The 15,584-nt window shown below is 42.8% G+C and overlaps 1 protein-coding gene across 3 annotated transcripts in view; it reads right to left on the bottom strand.

The window, feature by feature from the left end:
• Positions 1 to 5,869: 5,869 nt before the first annotated feature.
• Positions 5,870 to 15,584, bottom strand: part of DYRK1A (dual-specificity tyrosine-(Y)-phosphorylation regulated kinase 1A) — a 107,446-nt gene continuing 97,731 nt past the window's right edge. For 2 of the 3 annotated variants that reach the window (XM_011954006.1, XM_011954007.1), the window contains 2 exons: positions 15,177 to 15,301; positions 5,870 to 9,182 (listed from right to left, as the gene is read on the bottom strand). In XM_011954006.1, the coding sequence (XP_011809396.1) occupies positions 8,562 to 9,182; positions 15,177 to 15,301 (746 nt within the window). In that variant the 3' untranslated portion in view covers positions 5,870 to 8,561. Of the gene's footprint in view, positions 9,183 to 15,043; positions 15,302 to 15,584 lie in introns of all 3 variants that reach the window. The other variant, XM_011954008.1, reaches the window with a different exon arrangement.

Raw genomic sequence — 15,584 nt, 5'->3', positions numbered from 1 at the left:
CTCAATTGTTTCCGGGGTTAGTACTGATTGCTTTCTTTGATTCAGTGTCTCTGCAGGAAGTAGGGGAGATATTTCAAGTTCACTGTTTTAATTTTGCCAGTAAAATGAAGTTTATTCTTTTGCTTCTTTTGCATCTAGTCATTGCTAGCTGCCCCCACTTCTAGTGAAGATGGTCAGAACTCTAATCCACAGACAAAACCGAGCTGGGGAGAAAGACCACCATCAGTGAATACGCACGTGGGAGCCCTCCCTGGACAAGCTCCTAATCTGAATTCTTCAAGACTACAGAAGATGTTAAGTAGCTGCATTACATGATTAGTGGGATATGCCTTCAGAAACACCCACCTACAGAAGGAGGTAGCCCGTCTCTCCAGCACCCACATTCCCGCGTGAGGGTGACACTCCAGTCAGAAGGTAAGAATCCTGTGTAAGCGCTCTGTGAAGAGCAAAACCCACTCAGTTGGAATACAGCAGCAGTCACAATCCAGGGCCATGAAGGAATCCAGGACTCCAAGCACACTGAGCCCTGTAGATCTCATCCAGCGCCGAGCGCTGAAGCCCGTGCTGGGAGGACCCATCGTGCCGAAGGCCTCTGAGCGCAGAGCTGCCCAGACTGGCCAGGCACAAGACCCGCAGGTGCTGGGAAGCACAAAAGCTTGTCTAATTTACTTGTCCCAGAAGTATTTTTATCTACCTGAGGTGAACAGTTACATCCCATGATTAGATCCCTTGTTTCCGCTTCATCATCCATCCAAATCCACGGCCCGTTGTAATAATATACATGATTACATTGTAATCATGTGTAGTCTAATGCAAACAGACAGACTTTTATCCTGAGACATTTTTGTCCTTATATTTGATATAAGGAGAGGAGGATACTTTAGGAATAACAGGCTAACACTGAGAGAACCCAGGCTCGATGTAGTCACCTAATATTATCAACAAAGTTAACAGAATAAAAAAAGGAGAAGAAAAAGGCAGCAATTAGTTCCTTACTGCTTTCAAAATGTGGGTTACAACCTATCACATTCCAAAAGCTTCCCCGGTAATATCCCTGTTTCATTTATAAACTTAGAGCTGATTTTTGTCACCCTCTTCTCTCCCTGATCTGCATCAAACCTCTGAAGGCTAAAAATGTAACAGACTTTCCTTGGAATGGGAGCAAAGGGTGGGGACCAGCCCCTGGACAAGTGATCACAAGGGTCTAATGACAATGCTTGTTCAAAAATAGACCCTTACCATCGTTACTCCTCCAGGCAGTCTCCCTGAGGTTGTATAGAAAAATTCTACTGAAAACCCATCCTTATACAACATTTAAATATATTTCATCAAGCAAAGCAAACTACTCAAAAACTCCCCACAACAAACCTCTAAATTCTGAAATAGATACAGGGACTGTGCAGGATGCAAAACCAACTAGTAATGTTAACACCTAGTTGCAGACTCCAAATATAAGAGTCAGCTGGAAAGCAATGCTGTTTAGTCCTCCACGGAGAACACTGCCCACTCCATTTTCCTGCACTGTTTGTTGTATTTACAAAGAAACAGGAAGTTCTATTCAGGCTGTGGACTCCACTCTGTATAGCCACGTATTGTATTTATTGGATACTTCTTATATACTAGCCGTTGTGCTTTCTGTGGACATTACCTCACTGAGGCGTGCACAGTATCTCCTAAGTGGACACTATGGATATCTTCATTGTACAAAGAGACGAGTGATCCTTGGGCAAGTAAAGCAGCGTGCCCAGGGTCACGAAGCCAACGAGAGGAGCAGTGGGATCTGAACCTCTTTGGGATTCTAGAGAGGGAAACTACTATACAGAGCTGGTGGCTAGTCCCCTAGGAAACCCTTCATGGGCTTACAAGACCAAATGAGAGTGAGATATAAAGGAACCAATTCCATTCCCACTGTTGGTAAACAACGTGTACCATTCTTGTGGGACATCTGAGAGCTATTAATGAATAGGATGTCACACTGACCCATCTCCACAAGGAAGAAGACAAAAAGGAACAAATTGTGTTAAGTTTTATATACTTACATCTGGCAATTTCTGCCTTTCTCGGAGGCTTGTTTATAACATTTTGTAATGCACCATAAATTGTGAATTTTAATTCTCCATTACTCTATGTAAACTTTGGTAATCAAACTCCATTTCAAGATGTTCTTGGGGCTGGGTGTGGATTACAGGCTCATGCCTGTAATCCCAACACTTTGGGAGGCCGAGGCAGGTGGATAGCTTGAGGTCGGAAGTTCAAGACCAGCCTGGCCAACATGGCAAAACCCCATCTCTACCAAAAATCTAAAAATTAGCCTGGTGTGGTGGTGTGCACCTGTAGTCCCAGCTACTTGGGAGGCTGAGGCACGAGAATTGCTTGAATCTGGGAAACGGAGGTTGCAGTGAACCGAGATCGCGCCCCTGCACACCAACCTGGGAGACTGTCTCAAAAAAAAAAAAAAGTTCTTGAATTCAGACTTCCGTCAGATTAGCCACATGCCTCTTCTTGCCCGAGTCCTGCCTGGCTGCAGGTTCAGAATCACCCACAAAGTTTCAGGAAACAGCTCCAGGCCCCACTCCAACTCTGAATCTAAAATTCTGCCAGTGTGATGAGCATCTGTGGTTTTATAAAGTTCTACAGATGAGTTTAAAGTACAGCAAGGCTGGAAAGTCATTTTAAATTGATGGTTTTAAACTGCTTTAGCAGTTTGAGATCACTAGAGTTCATTAGTCATTTCTCTCCTGGATTTGCGGGCAATGGAAGTGGGAGTGGTGCCTGAAGTGAGCTCCTCCCCACCTAGCGGCATCACCTCTTCAGCAGAACAAGGCTTGTCTGTGATGTCCATTAAAATGCTCTTTCTCGTGCCATTTCACTGCATTCCGCTTTAAATCTTTACAGACGTGAGCCACCATGCCCAGCCTATTTATGTTTGAGAAGCCCAGGCTAGAGGATCACTTGAGGCCAGGAGTTTGAGTACCGCCTGAGCAACTCAGCAAAACCCCGTATTAAAAACATTAGCCAGGCATGGTGGTTGTGCACTGGTAGTCCCAGCTACTTGGGAGGCTGAGATGGGAGGATCACTTGAGCCCAGTTGTTTAAGGCTGCAGTGAACTGCGATCACACCACTAAACTCCAGCTTGCGTGACAAAGCCAGACACCGTCTCTAAAAAAGAAATAACATTAAAAAAACTTAACCATTTCATGCCACTAGAGGTATTTTCATTTCAGAGGGAGTGAACAAACCCCACCCCAACAGTGCCCTTCTCTGCAGTCTTTCTGTACAACAGTGAGTGGAGGATGATTCCCAAGTCGTCATCCCAGTGTCTCTTTTAAGTAAAACACTTTCTGCTGAACACACTCAGGCTCAGGCCCGTCTTCTTGCCTGGGTGTTCGTTAATAATCCTCCGTCCAGCACACCTGCTTGGCTGCTTCCTGGCCGCGCTAGTGCAGAACTACCACACATACCTAGCGTCGGCCACTTCATTTTGCCCTTGGCTCTGAATCTCTGCCTGGACTGCAGTTTCAGATATGGAATTCAGAGGCAAGTACACTGACTAATGAATGAGTATATAATGGAAGCAAAACTTCACAGAAATAAAGAAAAAAATCCCTAAGGTAGCAATTTCAGAAATTTAATCAGAAAGATTATCAAACAGCTGGTCTTTTGAACAGATGACATGTTAAGCACTAATACCTACACAACCTTTCTCTAGCTATGACAACTCGGCCAACCATGCCCATGACAGCATCGCCCGGCCTCCCTTTGGAACAGAGTTGGGCTCCACTTGTCTTGTCCACTTCTTTCCTCTGTCCTGCATCATGAACTTTTGCCACCATTTTGCCTGACCCAAACTTAACGCACTTTATTCATCAACATGACTCAAGCTCTAGTACTGTGCTCCTTCAGGACCCAGCTGGGACTGAACCAGGCTACCTGGTAAAAGCAAAAGGAAGCTGGTTTAAGGCTTGTCTCTGCCTCCTCAATGCTTTGAGAAAGCATTCACAGGTTTTGCTGAGGATGGCAGGAAATTCAACTGAAATGGAAATTTACCCACATTAATTCCTCACCTGTTTTTTTTTTTTTTTTTTTTTTTTTGTAGTAACAGGGACATACCCTAAAGATGGGAAATTATGGGGAAAAGTTTTCAGGTAAAGCAGCTGCATACTGGGAGAGAGACCTGTAGCATTCTAGTTACTGTCTTTCAAATCAGTGTCCAGTTGGAGAAATACTTTCTTGTCTCTTAAGATTTAAAGTAGGAAATTAGAAGTAAATACTGACAAATACCTGACAGTCTCAGTATTAAGGTGGTGTTATTTTTTAGAAGTTCTGATGCAAGAACACCCACTGAGAGCTGTCAAAATCTGGGACCTTGGCTATATATAGTGCCGGAGAGAGAGCCAAACACAGCAAGCGATGAGCCACTTACCTCAGTGAACACGTCTTCCACCAAACAAGCATCCAGTGCTTTCAACACAGATATACATCAAAAATTCCTGGCCCAGTGTGAAAGCCCAGTAGGCATCCACAGGCTGGTTCTCAGTGGATTCATTGGGATTAAGGTTAGTCATAAAAAGGGAGGATAACAAATAAGCTGTCTTCTTAGGGTTTCTTCTCTTGTTCTTTGTACTACAAATTACTTGATGATGTATGTTTTCATCCAAGGAAACAGGCCTAGATAAGGAGCCAGGGTTAGAAAATCAGAACTTCTGCGCTACTCTCCCCGACACCAAAGGTTTTCCAACGTCTGGTCAACAGACATCCCTAGCAGATTTTTAAGAAATCTGAATAAAGTCTGGGTATACCAAAGTCACACACAGCTTTTGTCCCCACTACATTTTCAAACTTTCTTCATAGATGGCACTAAGACCACGTCACGTGTTTGGAACGAACCACCCGGTTGATTACACACAGTCTACCACTATAAAAATGAACATAAAAATGAGTCTTGAACTTGTATTCTGTCTATGGGGATACCACCCGGAACGCGCCGGACCACGTCTGAACTTGTATTCTGAGGGCTATCAAAATAAAGACAGGCCCAAAGGAAACTGAGAAACTGGCCTAGAACTGAGTGCCTGCTATCTTGTCTTCACGTGTATTTTGATTATGTATCTCCCTGTTGGAAGAACGGAACAGTTAAGTTGACCACCACAAAAGCTGGGAAGCAGTACAGGGGCAAACTCAATGGTCACCTGTGGGCCTAACATAATTACTGAATCTTTCATGATTTTCTACATGTAATTTTAAATAAAAATAAGTCGTGTTTTTTTTTCAGCCCAATATCATAAAATGTGCCCTTTACCGAGGTAAAATTCTCACATCCTAAGAAATAAAACTAATGGGAAGTTTTCCTTTCTTACATGTGGTTAACTTCAACTTTACGCAACCAACCTTAATTTTACAGACTCACATTTAACTTTTAAATAAGTATCTTACCTTTTGAAAGCCACCTTAATATATACTGAAACAGGTTAATTTGTAAGAAGAGAAGACTTTAGGTTACCAACTGAATCACAGTGGCAAGAATTCTAGAATTCTGATATGTCCCCATATGAAGATTTGGGGAAGGAAGAATGAGTATTCGTATTCCCTCCTTCATCCAAGCACGTCAAAGCGTATCAGAGAAAACCACCAGACCCTCACCATCCATTCTAAATGTTACCAACTAAAACACTAGCATTTTGAACCACAAAAATATTATGTAAGCATTCAAATAAAAAAATCAATGTGAAAAATCAAAATGATCTGTTAAACCTCCAATTTTTACTTTCAGAGATTGCTGACGCCTATGTCGATGTATCTCAAATAGTTTCCTTTTTACACATTTAACTCAACTTTGATAGTATACCTACCAGACCTGGACCAGGTTAATTGCATAGGAAGATTTTTACTATGTTTACATTTTTCTTAAATTAATTTTAAAAAAGCATAGTAAAGAGTCTGAGGACAAATTATTCAACTGTTTATCATACATAAGACCGCATGACTATAATACAAAGGGGGGTTCTTTTTTCATTTAACGTTACAATATACACAGCAAGTCCGGACTAGATCTTACAATCTGAACACAGGTATTTAACCTTTTCCATGCTGTTTATGTTTACAATGCACAGAAGTCCTGTAACCAAACTGTGTAGTAAAGCACACAAAACTGGACTGTAACATAACACAGTATGCAGAAGCATTGGATTTTATGATTTTCTTTATGTAAATATAGGTTTAAAAACTGCTTTAGTTTTTTGGTGCTTGCTAAGATGTGGCAACCAGCACAGAAAAAAAATGACCTGACCCATATGATTTCTTAACCTCATTATTCCTAAACAGCAGTAACTACTGAATTCCTTTTGATATTGCTATACTCAAGATGATATCCTTTTATTCACTGTAAACCTTTAAGAACTACCAAGTTCAAAAAAATCATCCACAGGCTTGACAGTTAATTACAAAATAAATATGGATTTCCTGATAAACAAAAAATTTCTGTAGTTTATAAAAACGAATATTTCCAAGTTTCCATTCACATTTACATAGTGTTTAGCCTTTGTCACTGTTTACATATAAAAACCTGCTTTTGTTCAGAAAAAAAACTGACCTAGTCAGCCACATGGAATTGCCCAATAGAATGAAAGGCGGTGTTCTGCTGAGTCGTCTTAAAACAGGTTAGCGGCAGAGGTAGATTACTGCTTCTTTTCTAGGCTTCTTTTGATCCTGGACAGGTAAATTACTTCATTCTCCCAATTCAACCGCTCAAAAGTGTCACACCCCAAAATTGGTCAATTTAAAATGGGAACACAAATTTAGCAACTGCCAGACTGTGTTACATTAAGGCAGCGTAATCTCAACACGAGGCACCTGTTAATAATACCAGCCTGTCTGCTCAGGTCACGCATGAGAGTTCTGCTTTACTTGCGCTCATACTCTGGACCTGTTGGTGCAATCAAGGTCTTGCTTTCAACTTTACAAGTAGGTTAATCAGGAATACAAGAATCAACTGCTGGTTCCATAGCTTCTGGATCCAGTGTCCCTTTACCTTCAGAAGCCTGAACACACTTAGAATGTAACAGATGTTGTAATCTTGAATTAGATGTCAATCTATTATGTTCAGTACACAGATTGCTGTAAATGTATTGGCTATGGATTCAACAACAGTTCCAGTTTTGTTTAAGCAATAGTACAGCCATAATTTTCAACTGACATTTAAAAATGGTCTAGTTACACCTTGTGTCAAAGTGCAGAACTGCTACATTATTGGTTACAGACATCTATGTGCTATAAAAACAGCTTTGGTACAATAAATTATCAAAAAAGAAAATAAATTTTTGTAAAATTCACAGCATAATTGTGAGGCAAAAAAGCAGTCACATAAAATTCTGCATTTTTTAAAAATGTTCAGGATGAACAGAAGACATCTTTGTGCAGAAGAAATGGTGGAGATACCACGTGCCGAGAAAAAGCAAAAGAAAAAGTAAAAAGCAGGAAGGGACACAGCTGTAGCTATTTCCATCAAAGCAAACCACTACTTCTGTGACCTTCAACCAATAAGGAAGTCAACTTTATGACACACGCAAAGTGACCTTGCAATACCTTACAATTAGTGGGTCACAAAAGTCTATTTTAAAAGAAAGGCCTCTTGAATTACCCATTCTCTGTGTTTTCAGCATTAAGGACTGTCTGCAAAAGCATGTCCAAAAGTGATTGCATCTGAAATGGTAGGCTCTTCTAATTTCGAGTCCAAATCCATAAGGCCAAAGGTTATCCCAAAGACCACCACTCAGACCTCCCCAGGACTGGCCACGACTGACCCGTTGATTGCTTCTCAGTGCACCTTGGTTAGGAGACCAGTCACGTTCCATCCTATCTTCCTGTGGCCTCTACAACAGGAGAGCCACAGGATCCCATGTAATTGCTGCTTTGATCCTCAGTAGGTTCAGATAGGAGAGTTCTGATCCCCGCCACTCAGCATGCTTACTGTGCCTGACAAACTTCAACACAACCGTCCCTTTCATACAGCTGAAGATGGTGTTTGTGGAAGCTGGAGGTCCCTCTTCCTTACAGTACTGCATTTCCGTGCCCAAGTGTGTTTAGAGGACTTAAAAACCCAAATTTCCCACCCTCCCACCCAAAACAAAACAGAACAAAAAAATAGTGGGGGGGACAAAAAGAAAAAAAACACCCTCATGGGCCCTTTATGCAAATTATGTGCAGTGCCTTTTATTTTAAAATTAGTTGGCAAATGACCAAGACCAACATCTGAATATTTTTGCTGAAAAGAAAGACAAAAAAAACCCACTATGACTGGGATGTGGCAAGTTAAAATGGGGAAGCAAAAAGAGGATACCTCTGAGCTATCCATGAAGATGGGTTTGGACATGGCTCTTTTAAACACTTCAATGTCCCTTTGCAATCTTTTCAAGTTAAAAAAAAAAAAAAGTCAGCTTTGCCCTCTTGTAGCGGTTCAGTGTGTTAATCTCCTTCTGATTCAAGCAGCTTTGCACTTTGTTTTTGGAAAAAAAACACCACTTCTATAAAAACACACAAGAAACAAACTCAAGTTTCAATGTAGTCACGAGCTAGCTACAGGACTCTGTTGCACACAAACTCCTGTCATGGGGGACTCTTCTCTATCAGCCCCTTGCCTCATTGTCAGATGTCCTTCAGTCATGTAATGTGCAGGACCTGTATTAGCAGAAAATTGGTATGTTGGATGTCCAGCTATGCCAGTCTCTTGGCGGGGATTGGAGTAGACGGTCAAATTAACGTCCATAGCTCCATTCTGTCCAAAGTCCAAGGTATTAGCAGCCACTGGGCGATTCTGGTAGGCCTGATTGCCTTGATTACCAGTAGAGGAGGAAGATGTCGAGGAAGAAGTCGTTGAGGAAGACAGGGATGTCATGGAGTGGTGACTGTGGCCAACCTCCATAGAATCTTGGGTAGAGGAGCTATTCGTTGGAGAATTGTAGACCCTTGGCCTGGTCCGGTTACCCAAGGCTTGTTGTCCATGGTGGTGGTGATGGTGGTGGTGGTGGTGATGGTGATGGGAACTGTTACCATGGTGATGATGCAATGCATTCTGTTGAGGGGCTACATGAAAGGTTGTTTCTTGAACAGGATGAGTTTCAACAGTGACCTGTGTAGGAGCTTCAGTGCCTGACCAACCAAGAGGGGCAGGAAATTGCTGACGCACCTGAAAGAACAGATTTTTAAAAGGATTTTTCAGAGGACTGCTTCCAAGCTTTAATCTTCCATCAAAAGCGATGACACAAACTAGCATTACATTAATCACGGGTTAAGTGTTTTTGAAACTTTTAATGTGTTAGACAGTTTTTTTTTTTTTTTGAGACGGAGTCTCGCTCTGTTGCCCAGGCTGGAGTGCAGCAGCCGGATCTCAGCTCACTGCAAGCTCCGTCTCCCGGGTTCATGCCATTCTCCTGCCTCAGCCTCCCTAGTAGCTGGGACTACAGGCGCCCGCCATCTCGCCCGGCTAGTTTTTTTTTTGTATTTTAGTAGAGACGGGGTTTCACCGTGTTAGCCAGGATGGTCTCGATCTCCTGACCTTGTGATCCGCCCCTCTCGGCCTCCCAAAGTGCTGGGATTACAGGCTTGAGCCACCGCGCCCGGCGACAGTTTTATAATACAATATCCCAAATACATTCAAGGGCAAAAAAATTTCATCATGAAAGCTGCAATTTGTAGGAAGTTATATCCTTAAATAGGTTCATCTATTTCACTAGCCACTGTCTTCCCTTGGGAGCACTGTTTATGCTAGGGGTCTGCAAATATTCCCCGAAAAGGGCCAGATACTATTCTAGGCAGGTCCAAAAGGAAGTCTTTACTTATCCCTCATGTCCTTCCTCTCTCCATCTTTCTTCTTTCAATAAAGGACTACTATCTACCCAGCTGCTTAACAATGCCTCTGTCCAACCCATGAGCAAGAACTTACGCGTCCACCTATGAAACAGATGCCAAATTTGGCCTCTTCTCTTCATCCCCACCATCTCCTCTTGCCTAGGCTAACACAACAGCCCCCTAAATGAACTCCTTGCTTCCATCCTTGCCCTTCTCCAAAGGGCAGCAGGAACAATCTTTTCGTAACACAAATCCAATCACTTCCTTATTTAAAATCCTTTAATGACTTCTCACTGCACTTAGAAAAACAAAACAATCCCAAATGGATACAACGGTCTGCATCACCTGGCCAATGCCCACTTCTCCAACCTCTTTTTCCACCCATCCTATCCCTGGCTACCTGGGTTCCAACCAAAGAAGGCTTGCCTTCCATTCCTCCCCTGGGTAACTATCTCTCAAATGCCTCAGTGTACTAATAACACGCTGCTCCCCTCTGCCTAGAAATGTTATTTCCTGGATTTTCTTATTGCTTGGATGTCTCTTTTTCATCACTTCAGTTCCAGAGCGTTCCCTGACCACTCTGACTGATACTGCCTCAACCACTGTGGTAGAAGCTACAGGTTGTGCACAGTATTCTTCTCGTTCCTGAGCACATGGCTACACAACACTTCCCAGCCTCCCTTGTACTCACTGATGGCCACATGTCTAAGCTGTCAACGGAATGTGAATGAAACTTTGTATGTCACTGCTAGCCTGGCACACAAAATAGTACCTCCCAAGTCCTTCTGCCTGCCGGACACAGTAGACAGTTAGGCCCTAAGGCATGGTGGAACCACAAGATGGTAGGAAACCAGGACCTGGAAGACAGCCTAGCCACTATCCTGAACACCTATTCTGGACTGTTAAGACAAAAATGAAGGAAACTTGGTACTCCTTAAGCTACCATATTTTGGGGGTCTATCTGTCATATCAGAGTTTGGTTTACTCTAATACATCCTATCCAACAAACAGTCATTCTCTACCAAATTATCCTTATTTTCTTTTTAAGAGCTAATGCTACTTGCCACTTTTATTCATGTTCATTTTATTTACTTGTGTCACTGTAAGCTCTAGGAAGGCAAAAGGCTCAGTCTCTATCACCAGTGGCTGGCACAAATTAAGTGTTTATTCAACGAAGGTGGTCTGAGAACCAAACTTTGAAGAGATACTGCTGAAAACAATCAGTAGAAAAGTTGGCATTGAGTTCTCAGAAAAGAAAATACTAATTGTTTATATATGAAGTTAATCAAGTTACTGGATTAGAAAATCACATGGGGGGCAATCTGGCAATAGTTATCAAAATTATAAATCACGTTACCCTTTGAAACAGTCATCTGCTTGCAGGAATTTGTATCACAGATAAAATGTGTATGTGTGAGTGAGACACATACAGTGGTGCCTCCTTATCCGCAAGAGATACAGTCCACGATCCCCACTGGATGCCTGAAACTGCAGAGGACCAAACCCTCTACATACTATGTTTTTTGATCTGATAATCTAGAAGGCTACAAAGTAACTTATCTACTGTGTGGACACACTGGACAAAGGGATGAGTCACGCCTAGGGTGGGACAGCATGAGATTTCATTGTGCTACTCATAACAGAATTTAAAACTTATGATTTCTGAAATTTTCCACGTAATATTTTTGGATCATGATTGACTGCATAACTGAAACCATGGATAAGAAGGGACACTACTGTACAGGATTATTTATTAAACTACCATTTGTAAATAGTTAAAAAAGGTTGGAAATGAACTAAACGCCCATTAATAAATAGGGGACTGGTGGCCACAGCGGAACACGCCTGTAATCCCAGCACTTTGGAAGGCTGAGGTGGGAGGATCAGTTCAGCCCAGGAGTTCAAGACCAGCCTGGGAAACATAGTGAGACCTCACTGCAGGGTGTGCTGGGATACAACTGTAGGCCTATTTACTCAGGAGGCTGGGGTGGGAGGATCACTTGAGCCCAGGTGCTCAAGGCTGCAGTGAGCCGTGATCGCGCGACTGCACTCCAGCCTGGGTGACAGAGCAAGACCCTAGCTCTAAAAATAAATAAATACATGAATAAACAAACAATAGGGGAATGGTGAAAAGACTTATGGAATATCTAACAGGATACTGTGCAAATAAATAAAAGAATGAAAAAGCTCTCTATGTACTGATACAGAGAGTGCTCCAAAATGCATGTCAAGACTAGAAAAACCAAGATGTTCTGAAACAGTTTGCCTGGTATGGTAGTTGTGTACAAAGGGTGGATGAAGACTACGTATTTGTATTTGCTTGAATATGTATAAAATATCTCCAAAAGTATACAAAAAACTAATAAACTAGTAACACTGGTTTAGAAATTGAGGGGCCAGAAGGCATGGAAGGAAGGAAAACCTTTCACTGAATTCCCTTTTGTATTTACTTATTTTTGAAACCGTGTGACTATATCAACAACTCAAAAATTAAGTAATTAAAAAAGGATTTGAAGCAAAATCTTGACCTCTGTGAAATCCAGGTGGGAGGAACGTGGTGTCTCATGCTACTCTTGTATGTGTTTGCAGTATGGAATAGATCTGGAAGAAAGAAAGGGAAGAAGACGAGACAGGCGCATAGTCTAAACATTCAGAGAGAGCCCATGGGAGTAGTGATACTTAAGACCTGAAGCATAAATAGTAGTTACCAAAGCAAAAGGAGGAGCAAAAGAGTATTCCAGGCTGAGAGCACAGGAAATGTGAGAAAAGAGAGAGAGAATGTGGCATATTACACAAAGTGAAAAATAAATCAGTGTGACTAGGGTGAGTGAAGAGGAGAAAGTATGGCCTCAGTGAGGACCAGAACCCGCAAAGCACCAATGCCTTGGTAAGAAGTCTACATTTCATTTCAGGTAGAAGGGCAAATCAAAACTGGTTTAAAGTAGGGAAAATAGGCCGGGTGCGGAGGCTCACGCCTGTAATCTCTGCACTTTGAGAGGCCGAGAGGGGCAGATCACCTGAGGTTGGGAGTTCATGACCAGTCTGGCCAACATGGCAAAACCCCGTCTCTACTAAAAATAGAAAAATTAGCCGGCATGGTGACATGTGTCTGTAATCCCAGCTACTCGGTAGGAGACTTGCTTGAACCAGGGAGGTGGAGGTTGCAATAAGCAGAGATCATGCCGTTGCACTCCAGCCTGGGAGACAGAGTGAGACTCCACCTCAGAAGAAAAAAAAAAAAAAAAGAGTAGGGAAAATAGCAAGAACAGACCGCTTTAGAGAAAGCTCACTTGGTTGCAGGGAAGAGAATGTGCTGACAGGTGAATGGAATTAGACACTCCACAACCGTTTTAGACACTCCCAAACTTTCTAGTAAGACAAGTCATAACAACCAGGCAAAGTGAAAGGTGGAGAATAAAAACGTATTAAGATGTGGTGAATCCAGATAATTTACTGTCTGATTCAGTGTGGGGAAAGACGTAGAGAGAAGTGCCCCCAGATTTATGACTTGAGCAAATGGGTAAATTTAGGGCCATTTTTACAAAGAATGGCAAAAGCAGAAGAGTTGGGAAGGAAGTGAAAATGATGACACCAGCTTATGTGCTGTGTGTGCACATATTGTTGAGACTTTCAAGGTGACATTTATAGTAAACAGTTAGAAAGGCCCTAGGGGTTCAGAAGTGAAGTCTAAGTCAGAAGTTAAGACTTAAGAGCAACTGGCATGAAGATGGTGACTGCAGGCCCCAGCACGTGTGGCTGAAATCATCGAGGAAACATTAAGGGGAGTAGGGCAGGGACACGGGTCACGCCTCGAAGAACACTCAGGTTCCAGGGGTGGGTAGAAGAAAAGAAAAACCAAAGAGACAGTGAAGGAAGGGGCAGAGAAATGGCGGGACAGAAAATCATCCTGCCAAGGAAACCAGCAGTGAGTGTTTCAAAGAGTGGGTAAAACTCAACACTTCCAAATGAAGTTGTAGAATGCAGAAAGATAGCACTAGGGTGTCCACTGAACCCATCAGTGAAGGTCACCGCTGACACCGGCAGGAGAGCTGGAGGGCAGGACCTACGTGGAACAGGCGAGGAGGTCTTCAAAGTAAAGACACAAAGACTACAGGCAGCAGAAGTATAGGGAAAGAAAGGGGGACACGCAAAGGTGCTGCTTAAGATGGGAGAGGCCCGAGGATGAGGAAATGCTGATCAACAGAAAAAGCCACAAGAAGAGAGAATGAAGACACTAGAGCCAAGGGAGACCAAAGGGCAAAGTCCCCATGACAGCAGGAGAGAGGGGATCAGGGCAATGAGTAGGCTTAGCCTTAGGCAAAAAGAAACACATTGCTTCTAACAAAAAAGGGGTAGAGAGAAGTGGACAGTGCACACAGAGGCAGGATCACGTATTCAATGCTACAAAGCGGAAAGAGTCCTGTCTGAGGACTCTTTTCCTTACAATGCAAAGAGTGGGTGAGAACAGAGAAGGGGAGGGCAAAGGTTTCTAAGAGTAGAAAAGTTTGAAACTATTATTAAAGAGAACAGCAGAGGATGGGACAACTCGGGAAACATGTAAGACTGCCCAGCAGTGGTTGGTGAGTATTAACAGTGCTGACAAACAGCTGCATGTGGGATTTTCTCCAGCACCATTCAGCTGCCCTAGTCACAAGAATGGAGAGCGCTCTTCATCAACAGCAGTTTACTCATCCATCAAATACTACACTGGCCTCTCACCTTCAAACACCACCATGCAAAACTCTGTATGAACCAACTTACAACTTTATCAGATGATTTAAATATTTTCACCATCACCATCTGCTTCACTCCAATTTTGAAAAAGTACTTAATGAGATCCTCTTCTTCAACAGGTTTAAAAACAGAAAACAAATAGAACAACAACAACAAAAAGGTTAAAATCAAACCAGAAACTGATTCATAATCCAGGACTACAAGTGCTAAAAAATCATGAGAGGAAGCAGAGTCGAGTCATTAAGATCATGACCCAGGGAAATTTACTCAGCCTATGAAGTCTCAGTTTCCACTGTAAAACGGGAATCAAAAAAGCATGAGGCTCAAAATGCTGCTTTGGTAAATGAGATAAACACAGGAAAAAAACCATTCAAAACAACTGCTATGCCTCCAGTAAGTGTTAGCCACTTCTAGACAAGGAGGAGGACAACTGCAAGAATGTGCTTCTCTATGATAAATACTGACATTTTCTTAGACAGCAGAACGTCATGAACCTCTAGGGTAAATGATACGGTCATTCTAAAGGCACCTGGCATCCAGTGCTGCTCTGCCTGAGCATGGCAGGTGACACAAGCAAATGAACCATGTGCGAGCTCACCTGGGGACTGTGTGTCTCGCAGTCCATGGCCTGCACAGCAGCTGTGAAGTGCCCGCCACTGTGCCGATGCTGGTGCGTCGGATCCGACCGGGCTCTCCCACTGTTGCTTGTCCCCGATGAGCCACCTGAAATATCACAACACAAAACAATACAACTGTGAGTTTAAAATTCAATTTGTTTAAATTTATACTCTGAAACTATACCATTAAAACTGAAAGTATCCGGCCAGGCGCGGTGGCTCAAGTCTGTAATTCCAGCACTTTGGGAGACCGAGATGGGCGGATCAAAAGGTCAGGAGATCGAGACCATCCTGGCTAACCCAGTGAAACCCCGTCTCTACTAAAAAATACAAAAACTAGGCCGGGCGCGGTGGCTCAGGCCTGTAATCCCAGCACTTTGGGAGGCCGA

Source organism: Colobus angolensis, unplaced genomic scaffold (genome assembly GCF_000951035.1).
Source record: "Colobus angolensis palliatus isolate OR3802 unplaced genomic scaffold, Cang.pa_1.0 Scaffold38, whole genome shotgun sequence".
In the NCBI taxonomy this organism is placed as follows: Eukaryota; Metazoa; Chordata; class Mammalia; order Primates; family Cercopithecidae; genus Colobus; species Colobus angolensis.
The sequence above is the reverse complement of the archived record's forward strand: the minus strand, read 5'-3'. Positions and strand labels throughout refer to the sequence as shown.